At 40.2% G+C, this 17,496-nt stretch overlaps 1 protein-coding gene and 2 non-coding genes across 3 annotated transcripts; all 3 read right to left on the minus strand.

The window, feature by feature from the left end:
• Positions 1-407: 407 nt before the first annotated feature.
• EIF1AX (eukaryotic translation initiation factor 1A X-linked) lies at positions 408-16,792 on the minus strand. The gene is given in 7 exon segments (NM_001261777.1): positions 408-2,071; positions 4,220-4,311; positions 5,815-5,896; positions 7,582-7,632; positions 9,326-9,429; positions 12,142-12,225; positions 16,589-16,792. Coding segments are annotated over 7 exon segments (435 nt in total). The 5' UTR covers positions 16,605-16,792; the 3' UTR covers positions 408-2,065.
• On the minus strand, positions 9,653-9,722 carry LOC114675235 (small nucleolar RNA U2-30). The gene has a single exon (XR_003726324.1). It is a non-coding gene; the product is annotated as a small nucleolar RNA U2-30 (small nucleolar RNA).
• Positions 9,876-9,955, minus strand: LOC114675236 (small nucleolar RNA U2-19). The gene has a single exon (XR_003726325.1). It is a non-coding gene; the product is annotated as a small nucleolar RNA U2-19 (small nucleolar RNA).
• Positions 16,793-17,496: the final 704 nt, after the last annotated feature.

A 17,496-nucleotide genomic window follows, 5' to 3' on the forward strand; every position in this document is an offset into this window, starting at 1 on the left:
AAAAATCAAAAATAAAACTGCTTGAAGACCATTTCCATTATTTATGATTAAATCAATGAAACTATACAATTTCCACATTAAATACAAATTAGAAGAATTCCTCCAAGTAGTATTGCATATAAGCTACAACTTTACCCCAACTATTTTAATCACTGATTCGAGATTTACCTCAGCAAGAACAATCACCAGCAAATACATGAACTGGGGTTATAGGTGAATTTTTAGAAACTCTCCAGACAAACCACATGTGTTAGAGGAGGTAAGTAGAAAAACTAATGTTTGAGCTGTGCTATTCCTACGAGGAACTATATCAAATATGCCAAGTTCAAACATTCTTAGTAAAATAATATGAAAGGACCTATACATACTGTAAATTTAGCAAAAACACTTTTATGTACAGAAGCCTAAATATCTTAGGAGGTTTAGAATACCGATGAAGACAATTGTTAATTCTTCAAGGCTGGTTTCTTATGAGGATGAGGATTAAAAACCAGCCCTTAGTCTCAGATGCATTCCACCTAGATGTGTTCAGGAACTCCACAGAATAAGAAATATAAACCATGAATATGTACTCTTAATTTCTATTCCTCAACTTAATGTTCTATAGTACCTCAGATCTTTAAATCCAGAGTTTGGTGTACACTTAGGAAATTATAGTAAGAGCAGATTAGAGAAGATTTGTTTGTTTTCCTTTTGAAGCCATGTGAAGGTTTATTGCCCTGTGTATTTTCATCACTGAAAAGTTCCCCGGTGACTAATAAAATAAAAGTGTCACAAGCTACATGATGGATCTCTTCTTTTAATGTTGCATACAATTTCAGTTTGGCTAGTGAGGGTTAACTAGCTCAGCCCTAGTTTCATTTTGAGTTGACCACTAAAAACTAAATAAGGAAGTTACCAGTAAAGCTAGCTCCCAATACAAGCAAAAAACAAAAACAGAAAACAAAACCAAAACCATTCACATAATAAAATATATCCTTAACACAAAATAAGGGTATAACATATTCTGCAGCACGACATTTTATTTTATTTCTCAGCTGTAGCTTTTCCATTCAGAAACTGGAGACCGTCTTTTCATTGAGTTGTTATTCCCTCCTCTTCCCTTAGTTTAGGGATATGTTGAAAAAGGCTTTTCAACAAGTTTTTTTTTTTTTACAAGTTGCTATGAAATTAATTTATATATATCTTAAGTGTTTATAAAGCACTCAAAATTGTAGCTTACTTACATGTACATGACTTCTGAAAATAAAAATCACACTTCTAACATAATCTTTCTGCTCTGTAAAAATATTCTACATACATGCATATGATCAAAACAATTCTTTTCATGTTTGGCGTATTTCTTACACATAGTAAAAGAAAAGTCAACAATTATATCAGTACTTCCACTGTTACGATAACTGAGTGCCACCTAGTGTTCAATTTCTGCAACTACTAAGCTTACAAATTCAAAATTGCTATTAAAACCCAGGTTCTGAAACTGCATTTTGGAGATACTTTTTTTTTTTTATGTTTATGGTGGCAAAATACGACTATGAAAAGAACACATGATATCAAAATCAGTATAAAAATAGCCACAGGCTACTTAAATATGACAAACAGACTTAATTTTTTTCTTCAAATGCAGATTTCTGCCTCCCTCAAATTTTATCAAAATCTCAAGGGAATATCTAGGTAACTGAAATATACACAATGACTCTATACAATCAAGAGGCCAGGGCGTAATCATATTCTGTGAGGACAAGGCAAATGATTTCTTCAAAACACCCATTTTCTTATTGGAAGTGGTAGGAAAAGCAGCAATGCATTTTTTTTTTGTAATTAGTAGACATGGTCTTCTATCCATAAGCTCCATTACATTAAAAGAACAAAGTGGGCTTAACATCTCACTTAAGATAATTCAGCATTATCAGTTTTTTAAAAAACAAGAAATACCTTAGAAACAAATCAGTCTGCTTTAACAAATTGCATTCATGCTAATGAAATTTTAATCTTCTTTGTCATGGTCAAAATCCAAATTGTAGGACAATCCAGAAAAGATGGAATGTAAAATGTTGAGTTCAATTTAGATCTGGAAGGGAAAAGAACATCAGATGAAAGGAAAAAGAATTCTTATATTCCAACAGTCTACTCCATATATAAGGGAGACTTTCACCTCCTTAGGCTACCTGAGAAACAAATAGTTTGAAGAAGAAATTTCTGTAATTCTGGCCTGCTATAAGTAAATCGTTTTGATCTCCTTTGTAATGTTACATGTTATGCAAAATATTCTTAATAAAGTTTACTGTCTCCTTCCTTTCCTTTAATGCTAGTAATTTGAGATTTTTGTATCTTGTGGATGGGAGGAGACACGAGAAGCATGATACCATCCCTTCAAGAACAGGACCAGTGTGATACTGACCTAATTCTCCTGAGTCAATCTGGCTACAGTTAAAACATCTATAAACCACCTGGAGAAATGTCTCAAAGAAGTAGGGTTCTCAGGTGACAGAGTCAACTTTTACAAAATGTTCAAGAGAACTCTTTAATAATCACTGTCCTGTCTCTTTTCCAGCCAGCCAGCTGGGTCCAGTTCTGAGGAGGTGTTGGCCCAGATCCAGAAATTTTTACTGAGAAAATCTTGACCATGCCTAGATTCTCAACCCATTATCTTGGTGCATGCGGCTTTATATTCATGCATGTTCTCTGGTTAGGTTCCTTAATTTTTTTTTTTTTTTTAAAAGAGGCCTTCTACCCCTGCTCAGATGTCAAAATGTTTGGGTTGGCACTTAATCCACACGTCAGCTGCAAGTTCTTACCAAAAATAGAATTAATTCTATTGTCAAAATATTAGTAACAGTTTAGTCACAAGACTCCTCTTGGCTCAGGGTCTCCAAAATTAAGAAAATAACAGAACAATATGTTTATTTCTCACTTCCTATTTTTGTGTATGTGTTAAAATGTCTGTAACATTAGTAATTTAACTCAGGTGTGAGTATTCTTGGTCAGGAACAACTGCTCTAGGTATTCTGAAATTCCATCTTTGCATCAAATTTAACGTTATTATGTTATTTATTTAGAGACAAGGTCTGGCTATGTTGCCCAGGCTAGTCTTGAGCTCCTGGGCTCAGGTGATCCTCCCATCAGCCTCCTGAGTAGATGGGACTATGGGTGCATACCACCACATCTGACTTATTATTGTTTTTGGGTTGAAATACACAGGTGGTTTCTGAACTACATTTTAGTTAAAGAGGTTTGAAAAGAGCCCAAAACAGATTTAAGAGTAACACCCCAATCACTAAATAAATTTATACTGCCAAAAGAATAAGTTTGAATTTCATTCAAATACAGTAACAGCAGAAGTGTAGTAAAGCATTTACACTTATGGGCATTACTACTTTATTATTAGGATAGACAATCCATTTTCCTCAAAATAAACATACCAACTGCCCAAGAGTTTGCCAACAGTACACATCCAACAGCTAAAAATACCATAATTGGCAATAGGCTTCCATTTTGACAAGGCTTTCAGTGTATGTTGTAATTCCAATCTTCATATCAAGCTGATTCAAACAAGATTCTTTCAACACACTAATATTTCAATTAAAAAGGCATGTTCCTTTGATAAGATCTATTTTTCAACTGTCCACTAAATTTTTTAATAGCTATCTCTTTAGAGACTCATAATTAGACAAATCATGCTTACAGTGGCTGGCGTCAATATTGCCAATGCAAACACTGACCTTTTTAGGAAGAGAAATTGAAGAGGGTTGTAAGAATTCTCAAAATAGGGCCAGGCGTGGTGGCTCACGCCTGTAATCCCAGCACTTTGGGAGGCCAAGGAGGGCAGATCTCCTGAGGTCAGGAGTTCGAGACCAGTCTGGCCAACATGGTGAAACCTCATCTCTACTAAAAGTACAAATATTAGCCAGGTGTGGTGGCACGCGCCTGTAGTCCCAGCTATTCGGGAGGCTGAGGCAGGAGAATGGCTTGAACCCAGAAGGCAGAGGTTGCAGTGAGCTGAGATTGCACCACTGCACTCCAGCCTGGGTGACAGAATGAAACTCCATCTCAAAAAAAAAAAAAGAATTCTCAAAATAAACAGTTTGACTAGGTGTCTTCTACATAATACTATTTAATTCAGACAATTCTCAAAATATACCCTTATTTATGTTAGGGGAAAGTTGGTTTCTCCATGGATAATAACAAAAATTGGAAAACACAAGGTACATCTACTTACGTCATCAATATCTTCATCATCATCTCCGATGTCATCGAACTGAATTTCATCATCATCTCCAGGACCAAATGTATCAGTTTCATTGATTTTAGCTAAGGACACAGTAAGAAATACACTGGTAAGTCAGCACTGTAATTTAATCAAAGTTTCATCATAAGAAAAGCATTCCTAACTTTTATATAACACAATTACTATGAAGAATATTATATGAAGCAAAATTCCCTGTAGTGTCACTGCTATGTCAAGATGGGAGTATCTGTGTTACCATTTTCTTTTGTTTGCAAAGGTATTTTCAGTAAGGAAGGCTCTAATTACACTAATTCTGAAGCTATTATAACTTCCAGGTATACTTCTCAAAAGGTTTGAGCACATGGTAACAACGTATTTCCTTAAGAATAGCTGGTTCACTAATCATCAGATAGACTCATCAATGAGAAAGATCTGGTCAAATCATGATTATCCCTAAAGAAATGAAAATGAACCAGGAAGCGCTAGTCTTATTCCTAGATACATTAACATTTATTAGATCAGAAATGCTAAGTAATTTCAGCAGGACTTTCATGCTTAAGTAAAATACTTTCGTGCTTAAGTAAAACATAATAAAATTAAGTTTTTTCATAATAAGATACAACAGAGCCAAAAACAGTAACTGCCAAGTGAAAATGCAGGCCTACAAAATAGTATGTCAAGTACATTTCTCGTTTGATGAGGTTGTAAGGGACTTATTTTTAGGTTTTCTGCTTTAAGAATTCATTACTTTTGTATTTGGAAGGGTGAAAACCAAGAATGCTGCTTTTAAAAAATCCTACGGGATACTGTTACACAACGATAAAATGAAAATAGAACTTTTTACCCCGTCTCTACTAAAAATACAAAATTAGCTGGGCATGGTGGTGCATGCCTGTAATCCCAGCTGCTTCGGAGGCTGAGAATTGCTTGAACCGGGGAGGCAGAGGTTGCAGTGAGCCAAGATTGCACCACTGCACTAGAGCCTGGGCAACCGAGTGAGACTCCATTTCAAAACAAACAAATAAACAAACAAACAAACAAAATCAGTAATAGTACCTAATTATGTGCCCTTGCTTCATGTTTTTGTTTTTGTTTTTAATTTTTTTTCAGACAAGGTCTTGCTTTGTCACTGAGGCTCGAGTACAGTGGCATGATCACAGGTCACTGCATCCTCGAACTCCTGGACTCAAGCAGTCCTCCCGTCTTGGCCTCCCAAGTAGCTGAGACTTACAGGCACGTGCCACCACGCCTGGCTGACGTGCACTTCATGTTTAACCCATATGAGCACTGACAGTCTCTCAAGAAAGGAATTTTAAAATAGATACTATAACAAAATTATTCCTTTAGTTAGCATTATGTGGAACTCCAAAGCTTACAGAATATAACTCCTCACTATATTTATTGGGAACAGAATTCCAGTAATTTCTTTCTTAAAATATCTAGTATTATGAAGCATAAGCAGGCATACTTAAAACTAAAAATGTAAGCACTAAAGTAAATAAGCAAAATCCACAGTTCCTTCACCTAAACAGCAACAGATAACCTAAATACCATATGACAAGTTAATACAGTAACTCAGACATTACCATGCTCTGGAAGCTCGCCGTATGCCTTCAGACTTCTAGCTTCATCTGCATTGTATTTTAAAATCACATCAGCTTTGTTATCCTTAAATAGAGACAAATAACTTTAAAAACTGATCATGACGAAATATTATCAGTTATTTCATAAATTCTCATATTGAATAAACAATCAAATCTCACCATTTTATTATAAATCTCCTTTTAAATTTTAAAGCTTTCTCATACCCTCTGAAAAAGATCCTTGGGTTTAACCCAGGAGGAAGTTTATGTACATGGCTGAATGATTATTAACAGGCTTGGGAAATATATTTAAAGATCTCACTTAATAAGAGCAGAACTGTGAAGACCCCATATTTTAGATTATTTAATATTACCCTTTGATTAGAAGTCTTTTGAAGTACAAAAGGTCCCTGGGACAATAATTTGCAGGGTGATCAAACACTGCAATTCCAAAACTGAGACTGAACTGAGACTGGTACAATGACCTAAGCAAATTATACCTTTCTGCATTATCTGTGCTTCTTTGGCTATGTATCATCACAATCTCCTGTGGAGTTTTTGTATCTTCTGAAGATAGATTAGCAGATGTGAAGAGAAGCCCAAGATTTAGTATTGTGAGAAGTTCTTTGCTATTTCTGATGCAAAAGTCCCACTGAGAAATACTGTCTTAGAATGTTCTACTTCCCTATTTGAAAATAATTTAACTCAGTTAAGGGAGAAAATTGATTGCTTCAACTTCAAGGACAGTGTGATTCAGATCAGTACTTCTTAAAATGTAAAGTGTATAGAAGCCCATGGAGATCTTATTAAAATGCATGCTCTGACTGAAGAGTCAAAGAATGTGTATTTCTAACAAGCTTCCAGAAGATGCTATTGAGCCAAAGACCACGCCGTAAGTGGGAGGGGCACGGAAGGATCACGAAAAATTTCAAATCAGAAGTTGGTCCTGGCTGTTACTTTACAGTTAAAATGTTACTCATTTCGGACCCTTGGTGTCCTTATCTATCGAACAGGAAATTACTTATTCTTCCTATTCCTGGGGTTATTGTTAGATCATAAGAAAAAAAGGGACATTAAAATGGTATGAATTTAAAGCAAGCTTTCTCACCTCAGCGCTACGGATTATTGTGAGGTGGACTGTTCTCTGTTATGGGATGCTGTCCTGTGCCCACCTCAGCCTCTATTTACTACACGCTAGCAGCACTGCACCCACCCCCCAGTTGTGACAACCAGAAGTCTCCAGACACTGCCAATGTCCCCTGGAGGGCAAAATTGCCCACGGTTGAGAAACAATGGTTTAAAGTGAAGATTTAAATTATTTATTCTGGATTAAAAAAAAAAAATCAAAGCATGCTCAAGGCTATACAAATAGAGACAGTATCACACAGGGATGATTTCCAATAGGTGGATGTCAAATGGATTTCACAGACCCACAATGAGTCTACAGAGTCAAGGGTTACGATCATGAAAGGCAATCACCATTTTTTTTCTTTCCCAAGTGCTCCTCTATATTTATAGCACATACCTATGTAGTGATGTGTATTATAATTACTTGTGTGCTTAATTCTCTCCACTACCAGGCTATGAGCCTTTTGTGGGATGGGCACTTAACTCATTCAGCTGTATCCTCTAGAATAATGGCTCCCAGATTTTGATTTAAACATAATCCCTGGGATACCTAGCACAATGCCTAAAATGAAACTGGCTCTTAAGAAATGGCTCATCAAATTCAAGCCAGTAAAATATGAAAAATTTACATGTAATTTTTACCTGGTAGTCTCGGAGACCGACCAATATAATGTCCGAGGTATTTATCCAAACCTACAAAAGAAAAGTCACTGCCCGTCATATTTCAAATAACGAAGAATCAAGAAATTCCAGAGTAACAATCAATTAGTTTAGAAATTAAAAGATTTTAGGCCGGGAGCGGTGGCTCACGCCTATAATCCCAGGATTCTGGGAGGCCAAGGTGGGCGGATCACCTGAGGTCAGGAGTTCGAGACCAGCCTGGCCAACATGGCAAAAACCCATCTCTATTAAAAACTACAAAAATTAGCTGGGCGTGGTGGCAGGCACCTGTAATCCCAGCTACTCGGGAGGCTGAGGCTGGAGAATCGCTTGAACCCGGGAGACGGAGGTTGCAGTGAGCCAAGACTGCACCACTGCATTCCAGCCTGGGCAACACAGTGAGACTCCGTTTCAAAAAAATAAACTTCTTTAAAAGAAAAAAAAAAAAAAAAGAAATTAAAAGATTTTAGTTTGGGCTGGCTCACACCTATAATCCCAGCACCTTGGGAGGCTGAATCTGGCAGATCACTTGAGGTCAGGAGTTCAAGACCAGCCTGGCCAAAATGGTAAAACCTTGTCTTTACTAAAAATACAAAAATTAGCCAGGCGTGGTGGTGCATGCCTATAATCCCAGCTACTCAGGAGGCTGAGGCCAGAGAAACACTTGAACCTGGGAGGCGGAGGTTGCACTGAGCCAAGATTACGCCACTGTACTTCAGTCTGGATGACAGAGCGAGACTCTGTCTCAAAAAAAAAAAAAAAAAAAAAAAAAAAGAAAGACCCCCATATCAAATTTAAAAAAATACAAAATCAGAGTTGGGACTTTTAGTCAACCTGATTAATAAATCTGCCTGAATAACTACTGTGATGGTGAATTAATCATTACTTTCCAAGGCAGTCCATTCACGATGACATTCAGGAAATGCAACATTAATACAATGCTTATGTAATATAACTCATATTCAAATTTTCTTAATGTACATTTCACAGCTATATGTCCAATTCCTAAACCAGAATCCAAACAAGGGCCACCTACTACATTTAACTGTCAGGTCTCTTTAAGTCTCCTTGAAACTAGAATAGTGCCCCAACTTTTTTTTTTTAAACTTTCATGACAGTAACATTTCATTAAGAGCTGGGCCATCTGGCTAGGTACAGTGGCTCATGCCTATAATCCCAGCATTTTGGGAGGCCAAGGCGGGCTGACTGCTTGAGCTCAGGAGTTCGAAACCAGCCTAAGCAACATGGAGAAACCCCATCTCTACAAAAAATACAGAAATTCGCCAGGCATGGTGGCACAGGCCTGTAGTCCCTGCTACATGGGAGGCTGAAGTGGGAGGATCACTTGAACCAAGGAGGGTGAAGCTACAGTGAGCCCAGATCATGCCACTACACTACAGGCTGGGTGATAAAGTAAGACCCTGTGTCAAAAAAAAAAAAAAGACAAGGAGAAAAAAAGCTAGGCCTTTTGTTTCTGCAGAATGTCTCTCAATTTGGACTTTTTGGGCAGGAATACAACGTAAGTGATACAAATGATTCTTTAACATTAGAATCTGTATAAAATTACCATTACAGACCTTGTTATTTGCCTTATAGGTAAATCACTGTTTACCTAGGTAAGTCTTTTGGGAATTTCCAAAAATGAAGTCCATGGACAGTTAAAAACTGTTAGAGGGATTTTCCCCCTTAACCAATTTTATATTAAAGTAAAACAAATCACACCTACCTTTTTTCTCAATTTTCCTCTGATGTGACATAACCTCTTTACACCATCAAAACACATTGCTTCTAGCCGTCCATTTCCCAACATTTTGATTACCTGAGCATACTCTAGCGGGGAGAAAGGAAAAGGGTATGGAATATTGTTCAACTTTTGATAACAGCAACTTCAAGTCCACATAAAACTGTCAAGAGAATAAAGTTGCACCAGTTGGGAATAAATACATATATTAAAAATATAAACAAACATAAGGGAGTGATAAATATCAAGTTAGTTAATGGCAGAGCTAGAACCAAGACTCTATAATGCCATTTCTTTCTTTCTTCTTTTTCCTGAGCTCAGGTCAAGTGTAGAAACCTTCACAGTTACAAAGGTCAGTAGTAAAACCTTTACATCATTGCCCAGAAATGATTAGGCTTTCATGGACATACATACGCACCCCCTCACCCTCAATCTCATTCATTCCTACAACTGCTACCTTTATAAACACATGTGGGTGCACACACACACACCAGACATATGCCCTTATTGTTTTACATTGTTTTCTAGTTTTGCTTCTCAGAACTGTAGAGATCATGCATCAGGTAGACTAGAAAACCTTCTGAAGTTCAGATTTGGCTAGTTTCATCACTGATCCACTTCAGTAAAAGCAGATCTCAGAGAATGTAATGCATTTCTATAACATACGGTCTCTGCTATTAGACATGTTTTAATTATCAACTCATTCTGAATAAGTAGATTAACTACCCCACTTTTAGCTCTCCTTTACCTCAGTACCTTTAGGAGCAATTCTCATATAATTTTTAGTTCATTTAGCAAACAAAAACAAACTTCAAACAATGTCTTTTTTGAATTAGAATATGACTAACCCCCAGAGAGGATGTCCATTAATTTGTAAATATACTGAGACTTCACTTTGAAAGGCTCAGTAGTGGGGTTGACTTGTGGAAGTGAATTACTCAGACTACAGTGAGCCCAGCACCCACCTACCACCTCAACATGGTTGGTCAACTCAAAGGCAGCCTTTCTTCCGAAGTGAGAGAAGTTGTAGTAATAAAACAGTGTCTGCCCAAGTCAAGTCAGCTGCTATTTTAGAGGCAAGGATGACCAAGGCTAAGAAACAAAAGGATTTTTAGCCAGAAAATGTATCTCGTGTTTACTGGTTTATATGTATGGCATAATAAATCCACCCAAAGTTCTATTAAAAGCTAAAGTACTGGAAATGATTGGAATACCTGACAAAATATGAATTTGGAGTATATACTAGATATTATATCAATGTCAAATTACCTGAGTGTGATAATTCTCTTCTAGTTATATAAGAAAATATATTTGCTCTCAGGAGATACATGATCAAGTAAAGGAAAAGTAACATGATGTCTCTAAATTTCAAAAGGTCCTCAAGAAATCCTACATATGGGGCTGGGTACGGTGGCTCACGCCTGTAATCCCAACACTTTGGGAGACCAAGACAGGTGGATCATGAGGTCAGGAGATCAAGACCATCCTGGCTAACACAGTGAAACTCCGTCTTTACTAAAAATACAAAAAAAATAGCTGGGCATGGCAGCGGGCGCCTGTAGTCTCAGCTACTCGGGAGGCTGAGGCAGGAGAATGGCGTGAACCCGGGAGGCGGAGCTTGTAGTGAGCCAAGATCGCACCACTGCACTCCAGCCTGGGTGACAGAGCGAGACTCCACCTCAAAAAAAAAAAAAAAAAGGAATCCTACATATATATGTACATATATATTTCTTTATACGTGTGTGTACATATGAGGGATTTAAGGGAGTTTGTTGCACTAATACTGCAACTTTCTGTAGGTTTGAAATGACTCGAAATAAAAGTAACAGGAAAGGGCAAACGATCCAGTTAGGGTTTATTTGACTGGTGCTATGTATCCTGGTCTGGCACTTACAAAATTCTTCAGTCTAATAAGGTCAGTTAACTGTTCAGTTTCATTTTATTGTAGTTTATGAAGTTACATGCTAATGGCACCGGAGAATGGAGAGGTCTATAAGGGCCTCAGGCTCATCCTTCAAATGTCCATGGTCTACTCAACATATTATGCACACCATTCACTATCAAAAATGCTAATCATAGAACTGTCAACTAAATCATAGAACTGTCAACCATAGCTTTTGAGGCTCAATTCCCTCTGAACTATACGACACATTCTTAGTTCCCAGTACTTTGGGAGGTCATGGTGGGAGAATCACTTGAGCCCAGGAGTTCGAGAACAGCCTGGGTGACATATGAAGACCTCCTCTCTATTTAAAAAAAAAAAAATTTTTTTTTTTTTTTTTTTTTGTTGAGACGGAGTCTCCCTCTGGCACCCAGGCTGGAGTGCAGTGGTGCGATCTTGGCTCACTGCAACCTCCGCCTCCCAGGTTCAAACAATTCTCCTGCCTCAGAATCCTGAGTAGCTGGGATTATAGGCATGCACCACCACGCCCAGTTAATTTTGTATTTTTAGTAGAGACGGGGTTTCATCATGTTGGTCAGGCTGGTCGCGAACTCCTGACCTCGTGATCTGCCCGCCTCGGCCTCCCAAAGTGCTGGGATTACAGGCATGAACCACCGCGCCCAGCCTAAAAAAATTTTTTAAATTAGCCAGACATGGTGGTATGTGCCTGTAGTTCCGAATACTCGGGAGGCTGAATGAAAGCACTGCTTCGGCTCAGGGTCATGGCTGCAGTGAGCTGTAATCGTGCCACCGCACTTCACCCTGGGCAACGGGCAAGACCCTGTCTCAAAAAAGTAAAGTCCCCAGCTAAAAAAGAAAGGATGTTATTTTAAAAAGCGTAATTTATGAAAACACTTACCCTGACCATCCTCTTTGAACACCAGTTCTCTTTTTTCAGATTCATTCTCATTCTTACCTCTGCGTCTATTTTTACCTCCTTTACCTGATGGTTTAAAAAAAAGGACGTAAATGACATTAATTATCCATAAAACATATGAAATAAAATGAAATTAAGGCTTATAAAACCATTTTTTAAAAGATCACTTAAATTTAAAAATTCACCTATTTCAGCTACTCAATCATATTAAATTTACAATCTCCAATCCCAACATTAACACATTATCACCTCCCTACCCTTCTTGGAATTTCCTTTGGGGATTTTTCTGACATAAAATACACATAAATAGCAGATATTATACTAAAAAATATAGAAAAACATTTCACTTTGGCATCCATCCTTTTGAAATAAAAATGCAATTCTATATATATTCTTCTAAGCGGAAATCTTGGATGCCTTCTAAAGCCAGGCCCTATGCAAGGAACCCAATACTTTGTGGTTTTTTTTTTTTTTTTTTTTTTTTTTTGAGACGGAGTCTCACTCTGTCGCCCAGGCTGGAGTCCAGTGGTGCGATCTGGGCTCACTGCAAGCTCCGCCTCCTGGGTTTACGCCATTTTCCTGCCTCAGCCTCCCGAGTAGCTGGGACTACAGGCGCCCGCCACCTTGCCCGGCTAGTTTTTTGTATTTTTAGTAGAGACGGGGTTTCACCGTGTTAGCCAGGATGGTCTCGATCTCCTGACCTCGTGATCCGCCCGCCTCGGCCTCCCAAAGTGCTGGGATTACAGGCTTGAGCCACCTCGCCCGGCCTGGAACACGATACTTTGAAAATTAAGTGAAGACAGTGTCTGGACAGAGAACTATGGTTTTCAAACTTTTAGTAGCAGAGGACCATAAACATCGAAATCTCACTGGGTGCAGTGGTGTGCGCCTAGGGTCTCAGCTACTCAGGGGGCTCAGGTGGGAGGATCACTTGAGCAAGCCCAGGAGGTTCCAGGCTAGCCTGGGCAACATAGAGAGACACTGTCTCTTAAAAAATATCCGTTCGGTACCCAATTTTTTTTTATAATGCTGGTCCCTACTCAACATCCCTGTTTCTATTATATAACCCCAGTGAGCATGCTCTTAACCACTATGCAATAATTCTGCCCATTTACTTGTCACAATCACCCGATGAGGTCATAACATTCATTTATTCCCAGTTTACCCATGAGTTCCCTGAAGTTCAGAGAAGTTCAGTAACTCGCCTGGCTTCAGTGAGTGAATCAGCTCACTGATGGCAGTCAGTAAGCTGGGGTGACCAGAGTCACAATGTTTTTTTGTCCCTAGCCGCCACATTAGGTTACCTGTCCACAGCATTTTGCTCCCATTCCAGAAAGGAAACCACATTGGCAGCCATTTCCAAAAGGCAGGAAAAAGGCTGTAAGTGGTAATGACACTAAGAGACTCATGGGAAGAGCTTGGAAGCAGCAAAAAGTTCATAACCCAAATGGAATCATTTTTTTTTTTTTTTTTTTTTGAGACGGAGTCTCGCTGTGTCTCCCAGGCTGGAGTGCAGTGGCGTGATCTCGGCTCACTGCAAGCTCCGCCTCCCGGGTTCACGCCATTCTCCCGCCTCAGCCTCCCAAGTAGCTGAGACTACAGGCGCCCGCCACCACGCCCGGCTAGTTTTTTGTATTTTTAGTAGAGACGGGGTTTCACCATGTTAGCCAGGATAGTCTCGATCTCCTGACCTCGTGATCCACCTGCCTCGGCCTCCCAAAGTGCTGGGATTACAGGCTTGAGCCACCGCGCCCGGCCCCAAATGGAATCATTAATGTGCACCTGATCACTGCAAAGACCTCTAACTTCTTGAATCAAGTCCACTTACTCTCTCCTGGGGCAGTCTCACATTGCTCTGTGCTATTTTAGGGGGGCCTCTACAATTTCCTGACCCGCTCAGAGTCCTTAGAATTCAGTATCTGAGGCATTCTTAGGGAACACTGAAACTAATTTCCTAGAAAGAGAAAAGTATGAAGCCATTAATCATGCCAGATCTGCAAAACAGAGTGCAAGCTCCTTTAGGGCAAGATCATACCTGCTCTGTTTCCTGAGTTATATACCTGAGTTCACTAATTCTTCAAATGAATTGGTCAAGAATAGTCCATACATTCCTAACGGAGTGGTGAGTTAAAAATCATAGGCAGTAACTTCTTCAAAGTGTGGGAGCACTATACCCTAAATGCTTATAAGTGGGCCAAATGATACCCCTTTTCCTGATTTGAGGATGGGTTTCTAAGAATTTCTAGAATAAGTTGATATGAATCAATCCAAAGCAAAAGTCACTTAACACATAGTATGTGGCAAATTTTACCCTTACTTGTGTAACCACAGCTTATATTCACAGGGCTTCTGGATTTTCCAATGCAGAAAAACAGAACAATAAATGACTTTATTTCTACATTAGTAAAACCTATCTCAAAAAATTCAGGGGTCATGAAAAGTACCATTCCTCTAAGTAAGATAACTAAGAACTGATTGGTTTCAAGACAGTACAGGAATGATAAACACCAAACTCAGCCTGGTGATAACCTCCAAAAAGAGAGTAAAAGGTGATTAGGGCTTTACCTCAATTTGCGTTGTAATTCTTAAATTCAGAGTTTCCAGGTTCTGAGAAACCCCTGGGTTCCCAGGTCCATTATGTTAGCTGTATTTTTTGTATGCCTCAAATATTATTTAAGAAACCATTCATTACTTGTCAACTTACCAGAATTAACCATACCCTGATCATTCCCCTTTGTATTTTATTGCCATGTAATGGGATGTTCTTTAAATTCTCTGTTGAATGAATGAGACTAGGTCTGAGTGTACAACAATTAAAGTGACATCAACATTCTTTAAACCAGAGTTGTTTTGGAGAAATTCCCAGAGAGGCTCTTTCTTAAGACATGAGGCTAGGGAACTAGATGTGATTTAGTGTAGAAGTCCTATCCCCTTGGAACCAAAGCAGAACCTATTATTCACCTAAGGGTGGAGTTGACAGGAGGAAGGTGACTTAAACCAACAAATATTTATTGAGCATCTACTAAGTGGCAAGTGCTAGCAATCGAATGTGATTAAGACAGATACTATTCCTGCCTTTTAGAGCTTACAGCCTGGTGGAAGAATTGAAAATCTTATTACTAGAAATAAAGGTGAGAATAAGATGGAAGTGATCCCCTTACCATCTCAGAGAGAATAAAGGATTATACAGAAGAAAACCTAAGACTTAAAAAATTTTTTGTTTATAACTCGATCTTTTCCAAAATAATGAGCAGTGAAAATCCTTGCTACAAAAAGTTTGATCTCCGAGGGCAGCAAGGTGGAGAGCCCCCGAGAGGACTGCACCAACTTGTGCACAGAACACCCTGACCAAGTACCCTAAGGGATAAAGTAATAAGTGACAGCTACAAAGAGGAAATGTGGTAGAATTCCTGGAGCCAGCTGTCAAGCAGAAAAGAGAGCAGAAGTAGGCCTGTGTCAGGGAAAGATTTCCTAAGAATGAATAATCAAAGGAGACTACTTATGGACTATGAAGTATGCTCCTCTCCTGTAGGAAAATACAATATTTTCCCTATATTTACTTGCACAATTTTCTTCAACAAGTTATAAGGCTATTAGAAATGACAGGAACACTGTAAATCTATAAAAGTAATTTATTTAGAAGTGTTACGCCTTTTTTTTTTTTTTTTTTTAAGATTAGGCCTTTCGTTTTGGAAATCCCAAATAAAGTTATCCTTAAGTCTGATCATTTGTGAATCCTTAGCCTCAGAATGGAGAAAACTTAAATTAGGTCTTTATTCTCACAACATATGCATGATCTGAAGCAAAAGTAGAAAACTTGGCTAAATATGGAATAAGTCTTCAGCAAACAAACATAAGCTATATCCTGTAAAGGGATGGAGAGAGTAAATCTCTAGAAGTGAGCCTTAGAAATGCATCAAGGTTTCACCCACTGTTCACAAGGGACAACGAGTAGCCTCAACAATACTGAACTGTCCATAAAGAGATCCATGCAGGAGTACCTGGTGCTCACGAACGCGGACAGCACTCTTTTAAAAGTTCAGAACGGCTTCCAGGGATTAACCCCTCATGCCCGGGAAGGCCAGATGGGCCTATCTACTAAGCCTAGGCCGCCCGGTGTAGGGTTCCCGCCACCATCGCCACCGAGCCGCGGTCAGTCTGGCGCGAATCAGGAGCAAAAGCCCATTCTCCCGCAGGAGGCCCTACAAAAATGGCGTCGGCTCCACCCCAATGTGGCCAAACTGGGCAACAGGAGTTTACTTCCCAGCTCCTCTCCCGAGCTCAGAGTCGCGTGTGGGGCGCCCAGCCGCGGGCAGGTAGGGTGGGAAGGAAAAAGGGTCACTGCGACCTGGGTGACCTGCAATCTACGGGCAGGACCTGGGAAACTCGGCCGAGGAGGGCCGTGGTCCGGGGGTCCGGGCGGCATTACCTTTATTCTTGGGCATGGCGGTGGCGGCGACCTCGCGGGGTCTCTGACTTCTTTCCGGGTAACGGCGACCGAGGCGGTTGCTGCTCCGAGGGGCGACACGAGGGAGCGCGCGGGACCAAGGAGGTGCTGGAGGCTAGGCAGCGTGCGCGAGAGAGGATCGCAACCGAGCTCTTCAGAGATCCGCCAGCGTCCACGCTCGGCGGCAGCAAATGGCGTCGCGACTGCTTGCGTCGCTTTTCCCCGCCTCCCGTCGCCGGCTGGGCCCGCCCCCTAGGCTTTATGGCGCAGGCGTGGCCGACTGACCCCCATTGTTAGGGCCGAGGCAGACGCGTTCTGGGGGGGTGCGCAGCAAGCCGGAGAGGACGCGAGGGGCAGGGCCGCAAGCAGGGAAAAGGCGGAGTCAGGGAGGGCGGGGGAGAACCTCTGCGTCATAGAAAAGGGCGGTTTGAGGTGGCGCTCGCTGCTGGTTAAAGCCAGACCTCTGCTGCTTTGTAGCAAACGCGCGTCTCCCAGTTTGACAAATGGTTGACTTGTTAACCTCATGGTTAGCTCAGTTTTAAAAATATATATATTTTTTAATTTTAATTTTATTTTTTGAGACGGAGTCTTGCTCTGGAGTCGCCCAGGCTGGAGTGCAGTGGCGCGATCTTGGCTCACTGCAACCTCTGCCGCCCGGGTTCAAGCGATTTCCTGCCTCAGCCTCCGGAGTAGCTGGGATTACAGGCACGTGCCATCACGCCCGGCTAATTTTTGTGTTTTTAGTAGAGACGGGGTTTCAGCATCTTGGCTAGGCTGGTCTTGAACTGCTGACCTCGTGATCCACCCGTCTCGGCCTCCCAAAGTGGCCTCCCAAAGCCACCGCGCCCGGCCAATGTTTTAATTTTTTTATTAAGACGGAGTCTTGCTCT

This window comes from Macaca mulatta, chromosome X (genome assembly GCF_049350105.2).
Source record: "Macaca mulatta isolate MMU2019108-1 chromosome X, T2T-MMU8v2.0, whole genome shotgun sequence".
In the NCBI taxonomy this organism is placed as follows: Eukaryota; Metazoa; Chordata; class Mammalia; order Primates; family Cercopithecidae; genus Macaca; species Macaca mulatta.